Here is a 20251-nt window from a genome sequence, read left to right on the forward strand (position 1 = left end):
AGTGTTGGGCCCTCCAAGCCCACATCCGCGCCCTCCGGAACTCACGCTGGCCCGTGAGCACCATGCGCAGCCTCGGATCCCACCCGCACCTCTCCCTCCACACCTCCCTGCAAGCAGAGGGGAGCTGGCTCCGGCCTCAGCCAGCTCAGAGAGGGGCTCCCACAGTGCCGTGGCAGGTTGAAGGGCTCCTCAAGCGCCACCAGAGTGGACGCCGTGGCCGAGGAGGCATCAAGAGTGAGGGCTGCTAGCATGTTGTCACCTCTCAACAGTTTCCCTAGAATGATGGTTTCCAGCTTCATCCATGTCCCTGCAAAGGACATGAACTCATCCTCTTTTATGGCTGCATAGTATTCCATGGTGTATATGTGCCACATTTTCTTAATCCAGTCTATCATCGATAGACATTTGGGTTGGTTCCAAGTCTTTGCTATTGTGAATAGTGCCACAGTAAACATACATGTGCATTTGTCTTCATCATAGAATGATTTATAATCCTTTAGATATATGCCCAGTAATGGGATTACTGGGTCAAATGGTATTTCCATTCTAGATCCTTGAGGAATCGCCACACTGCCTTCCACAATGGTTGAACTAATTTACACTCCCACCAATAGTGTAAAAGTGTTCCTATTTCTCCATATCCTCTCCAGCATCTGTTGTTTCCTGACTTTTTAATGATCGCTATTCTAACTGGCATGAGATGGTATCTCATTGTGGTTTTGAGTTGCACTTCTCTGATAAGTGATGATGAGTATTTTTGCATATGTCTGTGGGCTGCATAAATGTCTTCTTTTGAGAAGTGTCTGTTCATATCCTTTGCCCACTTTTTGATGGGGTTTTTTTCTTGTGAATTTGTTTCATTTCTTTGTAGATTCTTGATATTAGCCCTTTATCAGAAGTGTAGATTGCAAAAATTTTCTCCCATTCCATAGGTTGCCTGTTCACTCTGATCGTGTCCGGAATTGGTGGGTTCTTGGTCTCGCTGACTTCAAGAATGAAGCTGCGGACCCTCAGGTGTGTTACAGTTCTTGAAGATGGTAGTCCGGGAGTTTGCTCCTTCAGATGTCCAGATGTGTCTGCAGTTTCTTCCTTCTGGTGGGTTTGTGGTGTCGCTGACAGGAGTGAAGCTGCAGACCTTTGCGGTTGAGTGTTAGAGCTCTTAAAGGCGGCATGTCTGGAGTTGTTCATTCTTCCTGGTGGGTTTGTGGTCTCGCTGGCTTCAGGAGTGAAGCTGCAGACCTTTGCAGTGAGTCTTACAGCTCATAAAGACAGCGTGGACCCAAAGTATGAACAGCAACAAGATTTATTGTAAAGAGCAAAAGAACAAAGCTTCCACACTGTGGAAGGGGACCCAAGCAGGTTGCCGCTGGCTGGCTCAGGCAGCCTGCTTTTATTCCCTTATCTGGCCCCACCTACATCCTACTGATGTGTCCATTTTACAGAGAGTTGATTGGTCCATTTTACAGAGAGCTGATTGGACCGTTCTGACAGGGTGCTGATTGGTGCGTTTACAATCCCTGAGCTAGACACAGAGTGCTAGACAGAAAAGTTCTCCAAGTCCCCACTAAGTTAGCTAGATACAGAGTACCAATTGGTGTATTTACAAACCGTGAGCTAGACACAGAGTACTGATTGCTGTATTTACAAACCCTGAGCTAGACACAGAGTGCTGATTGGTGTATTTACAAACCCTGAGCTAGACACAGAGTGCTGATTGATGTATTTACAATGCCTTAGCTAGACATAAAAGTTCTCCAAGTCCCCACTAGATTCAGGAGCCCAGCTGGCTTCACCTAGTGGACCCCGTGCAGGGGCTGCAGGCAGAGCTGCCCGCCAATCCCAAGTCGCGCCTGCACTCCTCAGCCCTTGGGCGGTCAACGGGACTGAGCCCAACGGAGGAGGGGGGGCGCTCCTTAGGGAGGCTCAGGCGGCCCTGGAGCCCACCGCGGGGGGCGGTTCAGGCATCGCGGGCTGCATGATGATAATTTCTTTTGCTGTGCAGAAGTTCTTTAGTTTAGTTATATCCCATTTGTCTATTCTGGCTTTTGTTGCCATTGCTTTTGTTGTTTTAGTCATGAAGTCTTTGCCCATGCCTATGTCCTGAATGGTATTGCCTAGGTTTCCTTCTAGGGTTTTTATGGTGTTAGGCCTTACATTTAAGCAATTCTCATGCCTCAGCCTCCTGGGTAGCTGGGATTACAGGAGCCCACCACCACACCTGTCAAATTTTTGTATTTTTTTGGAAAGACAAGGTTTTGCCATGTTGGCCAGGCTGGTTTCAAACTCCTGACCTCAAGCAATCTGCCTGCCTCGGCCTCCCAAAGTGCTAGATTACAGGTGTGAGCCACTGTGTCTGATCATAATTATTTAACTATATATTACAATGTAATAATAGAAATAAAGTACATGATTATTTAATGCACTTGAATCATCCCAAAATCATTTCTCCATATCCTGGTCTGTGGAAAAATTGTCTTCCTCAAAACTGGTCCCTGTTACCAAAAAGTTTAGGGACTGCTGCATTAAAACACACACGAATCATTCCTTTATCAAATGTTAAATTTAAAGCAATTAGATAACATATAAGTACATATTCTGAGCCAAAGAAACCTTTATAATATTAATACAAACTACTTGTTTCTATTTTGATATAAACATACTATTATTAAAACAAAAAGAAACTCTAATAGTTCAGGACAGAGAAGGGTAATTATTTTTACTCAGAAATGAAACCAGCCCCAGTCCCATACACAGTTGTTTTTGGATAAACATAGAAATTGACCCTTCTCCTGTTAAAGCTTGAAACTCCCATTTGTTTTTTCTGAGTTCCTTCCTCAGGAAAGGACCTTCAGGCCTCTCAAAAAAGTATCAAATAACTGAAACTCGCCAGATCACTGCACCAGATGCCTCCTTGCTCCCCCCTAGTTCTTGTTTTCTTACAAATTGTTACATTTCCTCCCTGCTAAATAAACCCTTAATTTTAGTTAGGGAGAGGGATGTGAGACTAAGTTCCCATCTTCTCTGCTGTCAATTAAAGCCTTCTTCCTTGGTAATACTCCTCATCTCATGATTGGCTTTGTGTGTGGTGAGCAGCAGGAGGTAGGCTGAACCCCTGGTGTTTTGGTAACAGAACTATTTCCTGAGGTAAACTAAGAAATGGGTTACAAACATATAATATGGGTAACATAATCATTGCTCAAAATAGTTCTCTGTGATTTTCCTTTTGGGCCAAAGAGAATAATTAGCTAGGCTTGGTAGGCCGGGAACAGTTTTGTGAGCCTACTGAAATTATGTAGGCTTTATATATTTTAAACTATGAAGGCCAGGCACGGTGGTTCACACCTGTAATCCCAGCATTTGGGAGGCTGACGCCATTGAATCACCTGAGGTCAGGAGTCCGAGACCAGCCTGGCCAACATAGCGAAATCCCGTCTCTACAAAAACTACAAAAATTAGCTGGGTGGCACATGCCTGTAATCCCAGCTACTGGGGGGAACTGAGGCAGGAGGATTGCTTGAACCTGGGAGGCAGAGGTTGCAGTGAGCCGAGATCGTGCCACTATACTCCAGCCTGGGCAACAGAGTGAGACTCTGTCTCAAAAAAAAAAAAAAAAAACAGAAGGCAAAAGCTTCATGACACTGGATTTGGCAATCTTGGATATGATACCAAAGGGACAAGCAGCAACAAAAACAAAAAAGTCCAACAGACAAATTGGACTTAATGAAGATTTCCTGGGCATGGTGTCTCACGCCTGTAATCCCAGCACTTTGGAAGGCCAAGGAGGGCGGATCACCTGTCAGTTGTTTGAGACCAGACTTTCCAACATGGTGAAGAAACCCCATGTCTACTAAAAATACAAAAATTAGCTGGGCGTGGTGGTGGGCACCTGTTATCCCAGCTACTTGGGAGGCTGAGGTGAGATAATCGCTTGAACCCAGGAGGCGAAGGTTGCAGTGAGCTGAGACCACACCATTGCACTCCAGCCTGGGCAACAAGAGTGAAACTCCGTCTCAAAACACACAAAAAAACAAAAAAAGTGAAGATAGTTTTTCACTACTCCCTATCAACTGTAAGCATTTTTTTTTCTTTTTCAGAAATTAAAAAAAAAAAAAAAAAAAAAAAAGCAGTGCTCTAGTTTCTGATCAATTGATAAAACTTCAGGAAGGTGTTAAAGAGGAAAGAAACTATCCAGTGATAAAAGCATACCATAAGCAATTACAAATCCCTTAAATATACACTACTTCTCAGGCATACTCACCAAGTTAGCAGTGACAGGCTTATTGCAGGATGGTAGACACCAATGTTAAGTACCTTAGTGGAGTAGTTGAAAGGACAATACCTCAATGAGCCTTGTCAATACATAGAGTGGCTCTTAATCTCCGCAGTACCTATAAATTGCACTGTACAACTGAACATATATCTGAACATTGTCTCGATTTTGCTCCTTGCTATTTCAGTAGCAGTTGCTGCAACTGGGCTGAATGTCCAGATGTTGGACCTTCTCTGATACTAACTGGCCCAATGCTGGATACAAAGTCATTACTCAGTTAACACACAGGGCTGGATTGGTACCATTTTTGTAATGGACAGAATAAAAAAAAGCACAAGAAGATGCAGCAGAGACAGAGAAGAGGAAGAGAAGAAGAGGCTGTATAGGCTACCTCCATTATTATAACCTAATAGGAAGGGAACCCTCTTTTTTTTTTTTTTGAGATTAAGTCTCACTCTGTCGCCCAGGCTAGAGTGCAGGGGCACAATCTCGGCCTACCACAAACTCCGCCACAAGCAATTCTGCCTCAGCCTCCCCAGTAGCTGGGATTACAGGTGCACACCAGCTCCCCCGGCTAATTTCTGTATTTTTTTAGTAGAGACGGGGTTTTGTCATGTTGGCCAAGCTAGTCTTGAACTCCTGACCTCAGGTGATCCACCCGCCTCGGCCTTCCAAAGTGCAGGATTTACAGACATGAGCCACCACGCCTGGCCAGGAACCCTTTTTCTATGAAATCAATGAAACTAGAAAATCCTCTTAAGGATCAGAGAATATAACCAGAAAACTTACCCAGAGCCTGAAGGAATACTGAGCATCTCTTTGATATTCCAGACATTAAAGTTCATTTCTTACAGTTATACCTATTAGAAAGAACAGATGAATATTAAGAAAGTTAATTTTTTCCAATATCACTAGTGACTCTTATACGTACATGAGGACATTCCAGCAGCTATATTCCCATCCAATTAGTGAAAAAAAATTTTTTTTTTGAGATGGGAGTTTTGCTCATCACCCAGTCTGGAGTGCCGTGGCTCGATCTCGGCTCACTGCAACCTTTGCCTCCTAGGTTCAAGCAATTCTCCTGAGTAGCTGGGATTACAGGCACCCACCACCATGCCCAGCTAATTTTGTATCATGCCACTGTCTCAAAAAAATTAAATAATAAATAAAACACAAAACCATTTATATTTGCACCCCCAAAAAAGAAATACTTAAGTATAACAGTGACAAAATGTGTACAACATATATATGAGGAAAACTACAAAACTCTGATGACAGAAATCAAATTAGAACTAAATGGAGGGGCCGGGCGCAGTGGCTCACATCTGTAATCCCAGCACTTTGGGAGACCAAGGCAGGCGGATCACTAGGTCAGGAGATCAAGATTATCTTGGCTAACACGGTGAAACCCAGTCTCTACTAAAAATACAAAAATTACCCGGGCATGGTGGGACGTGCCTGTAGTCCCAGCTACTTGGGAGGCCAAGGCAGAAGAATTGCTTGAACCCGGGAGGCAGAAGTTGCAGTGAGCCGAGGTCATGCCACTGCACTCCAGCCTGGGGCAACAGAGTGAGACTCCATTAAAAAAAAAAAAAAAAAAAAAAGCCGGGCACGGTGGCTCACACTTGTAATCCCTGCACTTTGGGAGGCAGAGGCAGGTTGATCATCTGAGGTCAGGGGTTTGAGACCAGCCTGACCAACATGAAGAAACCCTGTGTCTACTAAAAATACAAAAAATTAGCTGGGCGTGGTGGCAGGTGCCTGTAATCCCAGCAACTCAGGAGGCTGAGGCAGGAGAATTGCTGGAACTGGGGAGGCGGAGGTTGCAGTGAGCCAAGATCTCTCCACTGCACTCCAGCCTGGGCAACAAGAGCAAAACTCCATCTCAAAATAAAAAATAAATAATAAATAATAAAAAAAAGAAGCTTCCTAATATCCTTTCAAAAATACTTTTACTTTTTTTTTTTATTTATTTTATATAATACAGATGGGGTCTTACCACATTCCACAGGCTCGTCTCAAATTCCTAAACTCAAGGGATATGCCTGCTTTAGCTTCCCAAAGTGCTGGGATTACAGGCCTAAGACACCTCACTCAGCCCCTTTTTATTCTTTTTTTTTTTTTGTAGAGACAGGGTTTCACCATATTGACCAGGCAAACTTTTTAAGTAGCATACAAAATTGTGTGTGTGTGTGGCCGGGCGCAGTGGCACACGCCTGTAATCCCAGCACTTTGGCAGGTGGATCACAAGGTCAGATTATCCTGGGTAACACGGTGAAACCCTATCTCTACTAAAACTACAAAAAAATTAGCCAGGCATGCTGGTGGGCACCTGCAGTCCCAGCTACTCAGAAGGCTGAGGCAGTAGAATGGCATGAACCCAGGAGGCGGAGCTTGCAGTGAGCCAAGATTGCGCCACTGTACTCCAGCCTGGGTGACAGAGCAAGACTCCATCTCAAAAAAAAAAAAAAAAATTGTGTGTTTGTGTGTATATGTTCCATTACATTTTTTTTTTTTTTTTTTTAGACAGAGTTATGCTCTGTCACCCAGATTGCAATGGTGCAATCTCGGCTCACCGCTACCCCTGCCTCTGAGTTCAAGTGATTCTTGTGCCTCAGTCTCCTGAGTAGCTGGGATTACAGGGATTACAGGTGTGTGCCACCATGCCCAGCTAATTGTATTTTTAGTAGAGATGGGGTTTTGCTATGTTGGCCAGGCTGGTCTCAAACTCCTGGCTTCAAGTGATCTGCTGAGGCAGGAGAATCGCTTGAACCCGGGAGGCAGAGGTTGCAGTGAGCCGAGATCGCACCACTGCACTCCAGCCTGGGCAATCGAGTGAGACTCCACCTCAAAAAAAAAAAATTAACAGGGTGTGGCGGCACAAGCCTATAGTCCCACCTACTTGGGAGGCTGAGATGGGAGGATCACTTGAGCCCAGGAGGTGAAGGCTGTAGTGAGCTAAGATTGTGCCACTGTACTTCAGCTTGGGTGACGGAGAAAAAAAAAATCTCAAAAAATTATCTCTCAGTGTCCAAAAATTAAAAAAAAAATTTTTTTTTTTTTTTTGAGACGATGTCTTGCTCTGTTGCCCTGACTGGAGTGCAGTGGTGCGATCTCAGCTCACTGCAAGCTCCGCCTCCCGGGTTCATGCCATTCTCCTGCCTCAGCCTCCTGAGTAGCTGGGACTACAGGCACCTGCCACCACACCTGGCTAAATTTTTTTTTGTATTTTTAGTAGAGACAGGGTTTCACTGTGTTAGCCAGGATGGTCTCGATCTCCTGACCTCGTGATCCGCCCACCTCGGCCTCCCAAAGTGCTGGAATTACAGGTGTGAGCCACCGCACCCAGCCAGAAAAAAATTTAAATAAATTTAAATAAACAAACAAGCTAGATATGGTGACATACACCTGTAGTCTCAGCTACTTGGGAGGCTGAGGCGGCAGGATCACTTGAGCCCAGCAGTTCAAGGCTTCAGTAAACTATGATCCCAAAACTTCACTCCAGTCCAGGCAACAAAGCAAGACCCTGTCTCTAAAAAAAAAAAAAAAGAAGAAGAAAAGAAAAGAAAAACCTCAACAGAAAGAAAAAATGCTCTGAGAACACAGGGCTGGCTGATGCATGATCTAGTTTCAACATGAAACAAGGTAATAACATAACCAGTCATCAAGTAACAAACTAAAGGAGATGAGCTTCGCTTTTCCTACCCCCTTTCATCTGTCCACCTCTATTCCACACATTTTTTGTCTGACGCTTTTTTTTTTTTTTTTTGAGACAGAGTCTTGCTCTGTCACCCAAGCTGGAGTGCAATGGCACAATCTCGGCTTACTGCAACCTTTGCCTCCTGGATTCAAGTGATTCTCCTGCCTCAGCCTCCCGAGTAGTTGGGATTACAGACATCTGCCAGCACACCTGGCTAATTTTTGTATTTTTAGTAGAGATGGGGTTTCACCATGTTGGTCAGGCTGGTCTTGAACTCCTGACCTCAGGTGATCCACCCGCCTTGGTCTCCCAAAGTACTGAGATGACAGGTGTGAGCCACTGCACCCAGCGTGTCAGAGGCATTTGAACCAGAGCAACTCTATCTTGAATAGGGGCTAGGGAAAATGAAGCTGGGACCTGAGCTGCATTCCCAGGAGGTTAGTCATTCTTAGTCACAGGAGGAGACAGGTCAGCAACAATACAAGTCACAAAGGCCCTGCTCATCACAAAGAATGCAGTAAAGTAGCTGGCCAAAATTTGACAAATCCAAGATGGCAATTAAAGTGACCTCTGGGCCCGGCGCAGTGGTCATACCTGTAATCCCAGCACTTTGGGAGGCCAAGGTGGGTGGATCACTTGAAGTCAGCAGTTCAAAACCAGCCTGGCCAACATGGTGAAACCCCATCTCTATTAAAAATACAAAAATGAGGCCAGGCACGGAGGCTCACACCTATAATCCCAGCACTTTGGGAGGCCGAGGCGGGTGGATCAAGAGGTCAGGAGATCTAGACCATCCTGACTAACATGGTGAAACCCCGTCTCTACTAAAAATACAAAATATTAGCTGGGCATGGTGGCGGGCGCCTGTAGTCCCAGCTACTTGGGAGGCTGAGGCCGGAGAACGGTGGGAACTTGAGAGGCAGAGCTTGCAGTGAGCCAAGATCGCACCACCGCGCTCCAGCCTAGGTGACAGAGCGAGACTCCATGGAAGGAAGGAAGGGAAGGAAGGAAGGGAGGAAGGAAAGGAGGCTGGGAGGGAGGGAGGGAGGGAGGGAGGGAGGGAGGAAGGAAGGAAGGAAGGAAGGAAGGAAGGAAGGAAGGAAGGAAGGAAGGGAAAGGAAAGGAGAAAAGGAAGGAAAAAGAGAGAAAGAGAAAGAAAGAGAGAAAGGAAAGAAAGAGGAAGGAAGGAAGGAGGAGGGAGGGAGGGAGGGAGGGAAGGAAGGAAGGAAGGAAAGAAAGGAAAGAAAAGAAAGAAAGATAGATTAGCCAGACGTGGTCGCACGTGCCTGTAGTCCCAGCTACTCAGGAGGCTGAGGCAAGAGAATCGCTTGAACCCGGGAGGCAGAGGTGGCAGTGAGCTGAGATTACACCACTGCACTCCAGCCTGGGCGACAGAGCGAGACTCCGTCTCACAAAAAAAAAAAAAAAAAAAAACATTGACCAGGTGTGGTGGCTCACTCCTGTAATCCCAGCTACTCAGGAGGCCGAGGCAGGAGAAAACCTTGAACCAGGAGGTGGAGGTTGCAATGAGCGGAGATCATGCTAATGTACTCCACACTCCAGCCTTTGTAACAGAGCAAACTCTGTCTCAAAAAAAAAAAAAAAAAATTACGGCCAGGCATAGTGGTTCATGCCTGTAATCCCAGCACTCGAGATCAGCAATTCGAGACCAGCCTGGTCAACATGGCGGAACCCCATCTCTACTAAAAATATACAAAAATTAGCCGGGCATGTTGGCACGCGCCTGTAATCTCAGCTACTCAGGAGGCTGAGGTGGGAGAATCGCTTGAAACCAGGAGGCCAGGTTGCAGTAAGCAGAGATCGCACCACTGCACTCCAGCCTGAGTGACAGAATATCAAAAAAAAAAAGTGACCTCTGGTCGTCCTCATCACATGTCATAGCTAATTATAACGTATTAGCATGCTAAAAGACACTCCAACCAGCACTATGACAGTTTACAAATGCCATGGCAACATCCAGAAGTTACCCTATATGGTCTAAAAGGAAGAGGAACTCTTGTTCTTGGAAATCTCCACCCCTTTCCCAGAAACGTGATGAATAATCCACCCCTCATTTAGCATATGATCAAGAAATAACCATAAAAATAGCCAACCAGCAGCTTTTGGGGCTGCTCTATGGAGTAGCCATTCCTTTAGTTCTTTTTATTTTATTTATTTTATTTTTTTGAGACGGAGTCTCACTGTGTCGCGCAAGCTGGCGTGCAATGGCGTGATCTCAGCTCACTGCAACCTCTGTTTTCCGGGTTCAAGTGATTCTTCTGCCTCAGCCTCCTGAGTAACTGGGACTACAGGCACCTGCCGTGGACCACGCCCGGCTAATATTTTTTTTTTTTTTTTTAGTAGAGACAGGGTTTCACCATATTGGCCAGGCTGGTCTTCAACTCCTGACCTTGTGATCTGCCCACCTTGGACTTCCAAAGTGCTGGGATTACAGGCATGAGCCACCGCGCCCGACCCAGTTCTTTACTTTCTTGATAAACTTGCTTTCACTCTACTCTGTGGACTTGCTCCAAATTTTCTTGTGAGAGATCCAAGAACCCTTTCTTGGAGTCTGGATTGGGACCCCTTTCTGGTAACATCTTCCCCAACAAAGCATAATTTCATCTGCGTTACTTTCCTTCATAAACTCTCAGAAAAAGCCCCTTTCAGATTACAGCTCCTCATCACCAAAATTCTTTTAGAAGGAAAGTATAAAATTTTGGGGTGATCCCTTCACACAACTAGTAATCATTAACCTCAGTTAAGGGAACTACAGTTGTCCCTCTGCTATGTTGGGGATTGGTTCCAGGACACAGCCCGATCCCAACAATATACCAAAATCTACACACACTCAAGTCCAGAAGCCAGCCCTGCAGAACTAGCATATATGAAAAACTGGCCCTCCGTATATGCAGCTTTCACATGCTGAATCCACATAGCTGAATGCTACGGTTTAAATGTCCCCTCCAAAAACTTATGTTGAAATTTAATTACCGGCCGGGCGCGGTGGCTCAAGCCTGTAATCCCAGCACTTTGGGAGGCCGAGACGGGCGGATCACGAGGTCAGGAGATCGAGACCATCCTGGCTAACACAGTGAAACCCCGTCTCTACTAAAAAATACAAAAAACTAGCCGGGCGTGGTGGTGGGCGCCTGTAGTCCCAGCTACTCGGGAGGCTGAGGCAGGAGAATGGCGTAAACCCGGGAGGCGGAGCTTGCAGTGAGCTGAGATCCGGCCACTGCACTCCAGCCTGGGCGACAGAGCGAGACTCCGTCTCAAAAAAAAACAAAAAGAAAGAAATTTAATTACCATTGTGATAGTACTAAGAGGTAGCACTGTTAAGAGGTGATTAGGCCATGAGGACTCCAGCCTCATGAATACATTAATGTAAGTGGGTAATGTAAGTGAAGTGCATTCAGAAGTGAGTTCATTATCACTAGAGTGGGTTGTTATAAAAGTGAGCTCCAGGTACTGGTACCTTGATACTGAACTTTCCCGCCTCAAAAACCGTGAGAAATAAATTTATTTAAGTCACCTAGCTGTGGTATTCAGTTATAGCAACACAAAATGGACTAAGACAATGTTCAAAGCCAAGATCCTCATAATTTCCCCTAAACACTCTCCTCCTGTGGTCTTCCCATTTTATTTAAGGACAATTTCATCTTCCAGGTGCTTAGGCCAAAATCCAAGTCCTCCTCAATTCCCTTTTCTTAGTCTCACATCCAGTCTGTCAGCAAATACTAAACTAATTCCTTCAAAATATATCTAGAATTTGACCACTCCTCACTCCCTCCTTTCTGGCAACTGGAGGGTTGCCAGATAAAATAGAATACCAAGTAAAATTTGAATTTCCCAATGTTATATGAGACATACAAAAAATATTGTTTACCTGAAATTCAAATTTAACTGGGTGTCCTGTATTTTTATTTGCTAAATGTGGCAACCCTACTCCACTGCCACCAGCCTGGATTATTGCAATGGCCTCCTAACCACTCTCCCTGATTTCACCCTTGTCCCACGTCAGTCTCTTCCCTACAAAGCAGCCAGAGTTACAGTAACCCTAAGTCAGATCACATCGTCCCTCTACTCAAATCCTCCACTGCTCTTACCCTACTCAAAATAAAAGCCAGAATTCTCTATCATTATCTACAGGGGCATCTGTAACCTCCCCATAGCCCTCCACCATTCCCATCTAATACCCTGTTGCATGACTCTTTTGGGGCTCATCACTGTTGTTCTCCCTTACTGGGCACAAGCAGTTTCATGTCGCTTTTGCACGCTGCACCCTCATTTTGGTGCACTCCTCCCTCAGATATCAGCATGACAGACAACTCCATCTCCTTCAAATTACTTATTCAAACTTATAACCTCTAGACCAGGCATGGTGGCTCACACCTGTAATTCTAGCACTTTGTAAGGCCGACGTAGGAGGACTGTCTGAGCTCCGGAGTTCGAGACTCGCCTGGGCAACATGGTGAAACCCCATCTCTACTAAAAAAAAATACAAAAAATTAGCTGGACGTGGGGGCGCACACCTCTAGTTCCAGCTACTCGGGAGGCTGAGGCAGGAGAATCGCTTGAACCCAGGAGGCGGAGGTTGCAGTGGGCCGAGACTGCACCATTGCACTCTAGCCTGGGTGAGACAGCGAGACTCTGTCTGAAAAAAATAAAAATAAAAATAATTGGCTGGGCGTGGTGGCTCACACCTGTAATCCTAGCACTTTGGGAAGCCTATGTGAGTGGATCACGAGGTCAGGAGATTGAGACCATCCTGACTAACACAGTGAAACCCCATCTCTACTAAAAATAGAAATATATATATATACACACACATACAAAAAATTAGCTGGGCATAGTGGTGAGGCGCCTGTAGTCCCAGCTACTTGGGAGGCTAAGGCAGGAGAATGGCGCGAACCCAGGAGGCGGAGCTTGCAGTGAGCGGAGATTGCGCCACTGCACTCCAGCCTGGGCAACAGAGGGAGACTCTGTCTCAAAAAAAAAAAAAAATTAAGAAAAAGTAACCTCTTACCAATCACTATGGCTCTCCTGTGCTTTTTTCTCTCCAACACATCATCATTCTAATACACTATATATTCTGTTAACTTGTGTTTTCTGTCTCTACAGATATCCATGTTTACTAGAATGTAATATTAAGCACTTTTGAGGACAAGAATTTTTGCTTTATTTACTACTATAGCCCTAGAACCTGAAAATCATTACTGGAACATAATAGGAGCTCAGGCCGGGCGCGGTGGCTCAAGCCTGTAATCCCAGCACTTTGGGAGGCCGAGACGGGCGGATCACGAGGTCAGGAGATCGAGACCATCCTGGCGAACACGGTGAAACCCCGTCTCTACTAAAAAATACAAAAACTAGCCGGGCGAGGTGGCGGGCGCCTGTAGTCCCAGCTACTCCGGAGGCTGAGGCAGGAGAATGGCGTAAACTCCGGAGGCGGAGCTTGCAGTGAGCTGAGATCCGGCCACTGCACTCCAGCCTGGGCGACAGAACGAGACTCCGTCTCAAAAAAAAAAAAAAAAGAAAAAAAAATAGGAGCTCAGAAAACATTTATTGTTTAATGAGTTAAAAACTTGGGAACTAAATTACAACTAGATTTTGTGGAGCAAAATATGCCAAGTAGTCACAAATTTAAAATATATGATTTTCTTTCTTTTTGGGATGGGGCTTCACTCTATTAACCATGTTGGAGTGCAGTGTTGCGATCTTGGCTCACCACAACCTCCACCTACAAGGCTCAAGCAATCTTCCCACCTCAGACTCCTGAGTAGCTTGGACACAGGCACACGACATCATACCTGGCTAATTTTTCATGTTTTTGATAGAGACAGAGTTTTACCATATTGCTCAGGCAGGTCTCACACTCCTGAGCTCAAGTGATTCACTCGCCTCTACCTCCCAAAGTGCTGGGATTTACAGGCATGAGCCACCACACCCGGCCCAATTTTCTTTGAGATGGAGTCTTGCTTTGTCGACCAGCCTGGAGTGGAGTGACATGATCTCAGCTCACTGCAACCTCCATCTGCCAGGTTCAAGTGATTCTCCTGCCTCAGCCCACCGAGTAGCTGGGATTACAGGTGTGTGCTACCACACCTGGCTAATTTTTGTATTTTTAGTAGAGACAGGGTTTTACCATGTTAGCCAGGCTGGTCTTGAACTTCTGACCTCAGATGATCCACCCGCCTTGGCCTCCCAAAGTGCTGGGATTACAGGTGTGAGCCACCACGCCCAGCCAATCCGGCCCAATTTTTTAAAATTGTGGTAAGCGGCCGGGTGCAGTGACTGAAGCCCGTAATCCCAGCACTTAGGGAGGCCGAGGCAGGTGGATCACGAAGTCAGGAAATTAAGACCATCTTGGCTAACACGGTGAAACCCTGTTTCTACTAAAAATACAAAAAATTAGCTGGGCATGGTGGCATGCATGCCCTTGTGGTCCCAGCTACTCGGGAGGCTGAGGCAGGAGAATGGCGCGAACCCGGGAGGTGGAGCTTGCAGTGAGCGGAGATCGTGCCACTGCACTCCAGCCTGGGCAACAAAGAGAGACTCCGTCTCAAAAAAAACAACAACAAATGTGGTAAGTATACCCTTATTCTCAACATGTCTAAGAACCAGCTAGGGCTTAATGTACTCAAACTCAGATTCATCTCTCTTTTGGGCATGTATTTATCTCCATGCTACCTGTATAGGCTTTTAAATTCCCAGAGGATGGAAATCCCATCTCCCTAAAGCTCTCTTTGAAGATACTAGTAAGAGGTATTCGTTCTAAGGTGGAACACAGGTCATTCCAAGGTAAATGAAAACTGAAATGCACAGATTAAAACTTTCACCTCTCACTCAAGCATAAAAGGGGAGAAAAAGTTGGGTGCATGGAAGGAATGGAACTGTGTACAAGGGAAGGGCCCTGGCAGGGTGGGTAACAAGAGAGGAACACGTGAGTGGGAGAGGATCGCCCCCAGTGGCATGGATTACTCCATCTGACCACCATCGTCAACTCTACGGCGAGAATCTTTTCTTCTTTTCTTTCTAATTTTTTTTTTTTTTTTTGAGACTGAGTCTTGCTCTCTCGCCCAGGCTGGAGTGCAGTGGCGCGGTCTCGGCTCACTGCCACCTCCGCCTCCCGGGTTCTAGTGATTCTCCTGCCTCAGCCTCCCAAGTAGCTGGGATTACAGGCATGCGCCACCACGCCCGGCTAATTTTTGTATTTTTGGTAGAGACAGGGTTTCACCATGTTGGCCAGGCTGGTCTCGAGCTCCTGACCTCAGGAGATCCACCTGCCTCAGCCTCCCAAAGCGTGGCGTGAGCCTTCGCAGTCGGCCTACTGCGAGCATCTTGAGGCTGCGATGTGAGGCCCTCCAGGTGCCCCTCCCATTCCTCCACTGCAGAAAGTTCTAGCAGAATAAAGCAGGTCTCTTACTCAGACGTCAGGCCTCCTGTGGCCCCCGCCAGGCCCGCCTCAAACACCAATGGCCGGCAGTCCTCTCTAATTTTCCGCCTCTTCTCTACCGGGAGACACGCTCTGAGCTCCTTGACTAAATCCTTCTGATATCTTTCCAGAGGCCTCACAGGGTTTTCCCTACTCATAATCAAAGAGAAATCCCAGCGGGCTTCTCTGGGTTTCCGCTCACTCTGGCCCCGCCAGGGCCTACGCGGTCTCACTCCTCAACTCCAGGCGGGGATATGAAGAGGAGGTCGCAGACCCCTGCGAATCTAATGAAAACTGCTCTCCAAAGATAAGCGGCGGAAGTGAAGCCTCCTTCAAGAGCCAGAGCGGCCATCGCCATTAGGAAAGAAAGGGCAGGGGAGGGACTATAAGACCAACGTCCCGGGAAAGCCCGGGAAGACCTCTGGAATCCTGAACCCAGACCCACGGCCCCATCCGGCTTCTCAGCCCCTCCCCACGCCTTCCCCCAGCCCACCCTGCCCAAACCCCTCCTGTCCCCACCTCTTGCTGCTGGCGCGCGCCCGACCTGGGGCTGCCCTGACGTGGCTTCGAGGTGGCGGCGTCCAGCTGCAGCTGCCACAGCACGCGCGGCCCCGCCCCCAGGTCCTCTTCTGACCAATAGGGATTCCGTCCCGTCCCAGGGCCCCGCCCCGCCACGACAGGCAGCTAACGGTTTTAACTGTCCTAATGGTAGCACGCGCGGCCCCGCCCCCAGTGTCTCGACCAACTGGGATTCCGTCCCGTCCTCAGGGCCCCGCCCTCTCCGCGACAGGCAGCTAACGGTTTTAACCGTCCTAATGGTCTCAACTGCGCTGATCGTGGGCCCCGCCAAGCCGCCTGCCTGGTGCCACACCGCCGCACGCCACACCCAGCCCACGTGCACCCCATGCAACGTTCCCTCACACCCCCACACTGACACCGGAATGGCCACCCTCGGCCCACCTGGCGTGCAGACCTGCTCACTTGTCGCTCGATCTACACCCCATTGTGTATGACCAGAACAAGGAGGCCCTGGTCCCCAAGAATGGCGAGGCGCCACCTGTGAGGACAGCATGTGGGGTGGACCTGGTGGCCAGGAGCCAGAGCACGGATGATGCTCGGGTGGTCTGAGCAAGGGCAGGACAAGAGGAGCAGCTGGGATGACAGGCGCTGTGGGCAGATGGGGACATCGAACGGGGCCCCTGGAGGAGAGAGAAAGGAGGCAAGAAATCTTCTGAGGTTCCTGGCCCGCCGGATGCTGGAGTGGCCTGAGGGCAGGAACAGTGGGGGTAGGCAGGAAGGATCTATGTAACTCTGCCTCTGGTGCTTATAGATGACTTTGAAAGCAAAAAACATGCTTGAGACCAGTCTGGGCAGCATGGCGAAACCCCAGCTCTACAAAAAATTAGTCCGGCGTGGTGACACGTGCCTCTGGTCCCAGCTACTCAGAGGCTGAAGCGGGAGGATTGCTTGAACCTGGGAGGTAGAGGCTGCAGTGAGCCGAGATGGCACCACTACACTCCAGCGTGGGTGACAGAATGAGACCCTGTCTCAAAAAACATGATGCGATCACCAATGGAGTATAAATGGAAAGGAGATTGGATTGAGCCCCAGGACACACCAGTTTAGAGGCCTTTGGAGATGAGGGAAAAGCAGCCAAGGAATTGGAGCAAGCCTGATCGGGAGACGGGGAAAGACACCATGAGAATGAGGCATTCTGGAAGGCACTTGGAACTGCTTCAAAGACGAGGCAGAGATCAGCTATGACAAATGCTGCGGATGTGTTCAGGGAAGACTGGTTAGAATTAACGTTGGGTGACCTTGGTAGGAGCAGTTACAGTGATGTAGTGAGAATGAAAACCTGATTTGTGTATGGATTCAAAAAATGAGGAGGAGGGATTTGGCATATCCATACAATGGAAAACTACGAAGCGATAAAAAGGAATGAACAATGGATACAACAACATGAATAGGCCGGGCGCGGTGGCTCAAGCCTGTAATCCCAGCACTTTGGGAGGCCGAGATGGGCGGATCACGAGGTCAGGAGATCGAGACCATCCTGGCGAACACGGTGAAACCCCGTCTCTACTAAAAAATACAAAAAACTAGCCGGGTGAAGTGGCGGGCGCCTGTAGTCCCAGCTACTCGGGAGGCTGAGGCAGGAGAATGGCGCGAACCCGGGAGGCGGAGCTTGCAGTGAGCTGAGATCCGGCCACTGCACTCCAGCCCGGGGGACAGAGCAAGACTCTGTCTCAAAAAAAAAAAAAAAAAAAAAAGAATAAATTTCAAAATAATTATGCTGAGTGATAAACCCGGGAGGCGGAGCTTGCAGTGAGCTGAGATCCGGCCACTGCACTCCAGCCCGGGGGACAGAGCAAGACTCCGTCTCAAAAAAAAAAAAAAAAAAGAATAAATTTCAAAATAATTATGCTGAGTGAAGACCAAACACAAAAGAACACATACTGTATGATCCCATTTATATAAAATTCGAGAAAATGCAAATTAATCTATAGTGACAGAAAGCAGAGGTGTGGGGTTGCCTGAGGCAAATGAGTGCCATAAGGAAAGATTGCGACTAGGCAGAAGGAAACTTGGGGTGATGGACGTATTTACTATCTTCTTCTTCTTCTTCTTCTTTTTTTTTTTTTTTTTTTGAGACGGAGTTTCACTCTCGTTGCTGAGGCTGTATTTATCTCCATGCTACCTGTATAGGCTTTTAAATTCCCAGAGGATGGAAATCCCATCTCCCTAAAGCTCTCCTTGAAGACGCTAGTACAGCATCGTTTGAACCTGGGAGGCTGAGGTTGCAGTGAGCCGAGATCGCGCCACTGCACTCCAGCCTGGGCGACAGAGTGAGACTCCCTCTCAAAAAAAAAAAAAAAGTAAAAATGTGGCCAGGCGCAGTGACTCACGCCTGTAATCCCAGCCTCTGGGAGGCCAAGGCGGGCGGATCATGAGGTCAGGAGAGAGATGGAGACCATCCTGGCTAACACGGTGAAATCCTGTCTCCACTGAAAATACAAAAAATTAGCCGGGCATGGTGGTGTGCGCCTGTAGTCCCAGCGACTCGGGAGGCTGAGGCAGGAGAATGGCGTGAACCCCAGGAGGATCGCTTGAACCCGGGAGGTGGAGGTTGCAGTGAGCCGAGATCTCGCCACTGCACTCCAGCCCGGGCGACAGAGCGAGACTCCATCTCAAAAAAAAAGAATACGAAGCATTAGCCAGGTGCGGTGGCGCACGGCTGTAATCCCAGCTACTTGGGAGGCTGAGGTAGGAGAATCACTTGAACCCAGGAGGCAGAGGTTGCAGTGAGCAGAGATCATGCCATTGCACTCCAGCCTGGGCGACAGAGCAAGAGTTCACCTCAACAACAACAAAAAAAGCCGGGTGTGGTGGTGGGCACCTGTAGTCCCAGCTACTTGGGAGGCTGAGACAGGAGAATGGCTTGAACCCAGGAGGAGGCAGAGGTTGCAGTGAGCCTAGATCGCGCCATTGCTCTCCAGCCTGGATGATAGAGTGAGATTCTGTATCAAAAAAAAAAAAAAAAAAAAAAAGGCCGGGAGCGGTGGATCACGCCTGTAATTCCAGCACTTTGGGAGACCGAGGCGGGTGAATCACAAGGTCAGGAGATCGAGACCATCCTGGCTAACACGGTGAAACCCCATCTCTACTAAAAGTACCAAAATTAGCCAGGCATGGTGGCGGGTGCCTGTAGTCCCAGCTACTCGGGAGGCTGAGGCAGGAGAATGGCATGAACCCGGCAGGTGGAGTGCAGTGAGCCGAGACTGTGCCACTGCACTCCAGCCTGGGCAACAGAGTGAGACTCCATCTCAAAAAAAAGAAAAAAGTAAAAGCTTTACAGATAGAGTTCAAGCTCCATTCTGTCCTCCCTGATACCGTTCCCCTTGCTCCCCTCCCCAGGTGATTCCTTTTCTTTTCCTGCCATTCTCCTGCCTTAGCCTCCTGAGGAGCTGGGACTACGGGTGCCCGCCACCACACCCAGCTAATATCTTTCTGTATTTTTAGTAGAAACAGAGTTTCACTGTGTTAGCCAGGATGTTCTCAATCTGCTGACCTTGTAATCCACCCGCCTCGGCCTCTCAAAGTACTGGGATTACAGGCGTGAGCCACTGCACGTGGCCTGTATTTTTTTTTAGTAGAGATGGGGTTTCACCATGTTAGCCAGGATGGTCTTGATCTCCTGACCTTGTTATCCGCCCGCCTCAGCCTCCCAAAGTGCTGGGATTACAGGCGTGAACCACTGCACCTGGCCGCCAGTTGATTTATATCCTATATTTGTTTCCCATCATTCCTATGCATGCTTTTTTTCTTTTTTCTTTTTTTTTTTGAGATGGAGTCTTGCTCTGTCGCTTAGGCTGGAGTGGAATGGCATGATCTTGGCTCACTGCAACCTCTGCCTTCTGGGTTCAAGCGATTCTCCTGCCTCAGCCTCCCAAGTAGCTGGAACTACAGGTGTGCGCCACCACGTCTAGCTAATTTTTGTATTTTTAGTAGAGATGGGGTTTCACCGTGTTAGCCAGGATGGTCTTGATCTCTGCACCTTGTGATTCACCTGCCTCGGCTTCCCAAAGTGCTGGGATTACAGGCACATGCCACCATGCCCAGCTAATTTTTTTTGCATCTTTATTAGAGACGGGGTTTCACCATCTTGGCCAGACTGGTCTTGAACTCCTGACCTCAGGTTATCTGCCCGCTTTGGCCTCCCAAAGTGCTGGGATTACCGGCGTGAGCCACTGCAGCCAGCCCATGCTTTTTATTTTTAATTATTATATTTTCAAAATTATTTATGTAAAAATAGAGACAGGGTCTCATATCGACCAGGCTG

At 47.7% G+C, this 20251-nt stretch overlaps 1 protein-coding gene across 1 annotated transcript in view; it reads right to left on the reverse strand.

The window, feature by feature from the left end:
- Positions 1–16707, reverse strand: part of CCDC36 (coiled-coil domain containing 36) — a 63579-nt gene extending 46872 nt beyond the window's left edge. Inside the window, exons 1-2 of the mRNA XM_010369828.2 lie at positions 15928–16707; positions 5060–5130 (exon numbers count right to left, since the gene is read on the reverse strand). Coding sequence (XP_010368130.1) covers positions 5060–5115 — 56 coding nt within the window. The 5' untranslated portion in view covers positions 5116–5130; positions 15928–16707. The remainder of the gene's footprint in view (positions 1–5059; positions 5131–15927) is intronic.
- Positions 16708–20251: the final 3544 nt, after the last annotated feature.

The sequence above is a fragment of the Rhinopithecus roxellana genome, chromosome 1 (assembly GCF_007565055.1).
Source record: "Rhinopithecus roxellana isolate Shanxi Qingling chromosome 1, ASM756505v1, whole genome shotgun sequence".
Taxonomy (NCBI): domain Eukaryota; kingdom Metazoa; phylum Chordata; class Mammalia; order Primates; family Cercopithecidae; genus Rhinopithecus; species Rhinopithecus roxellana.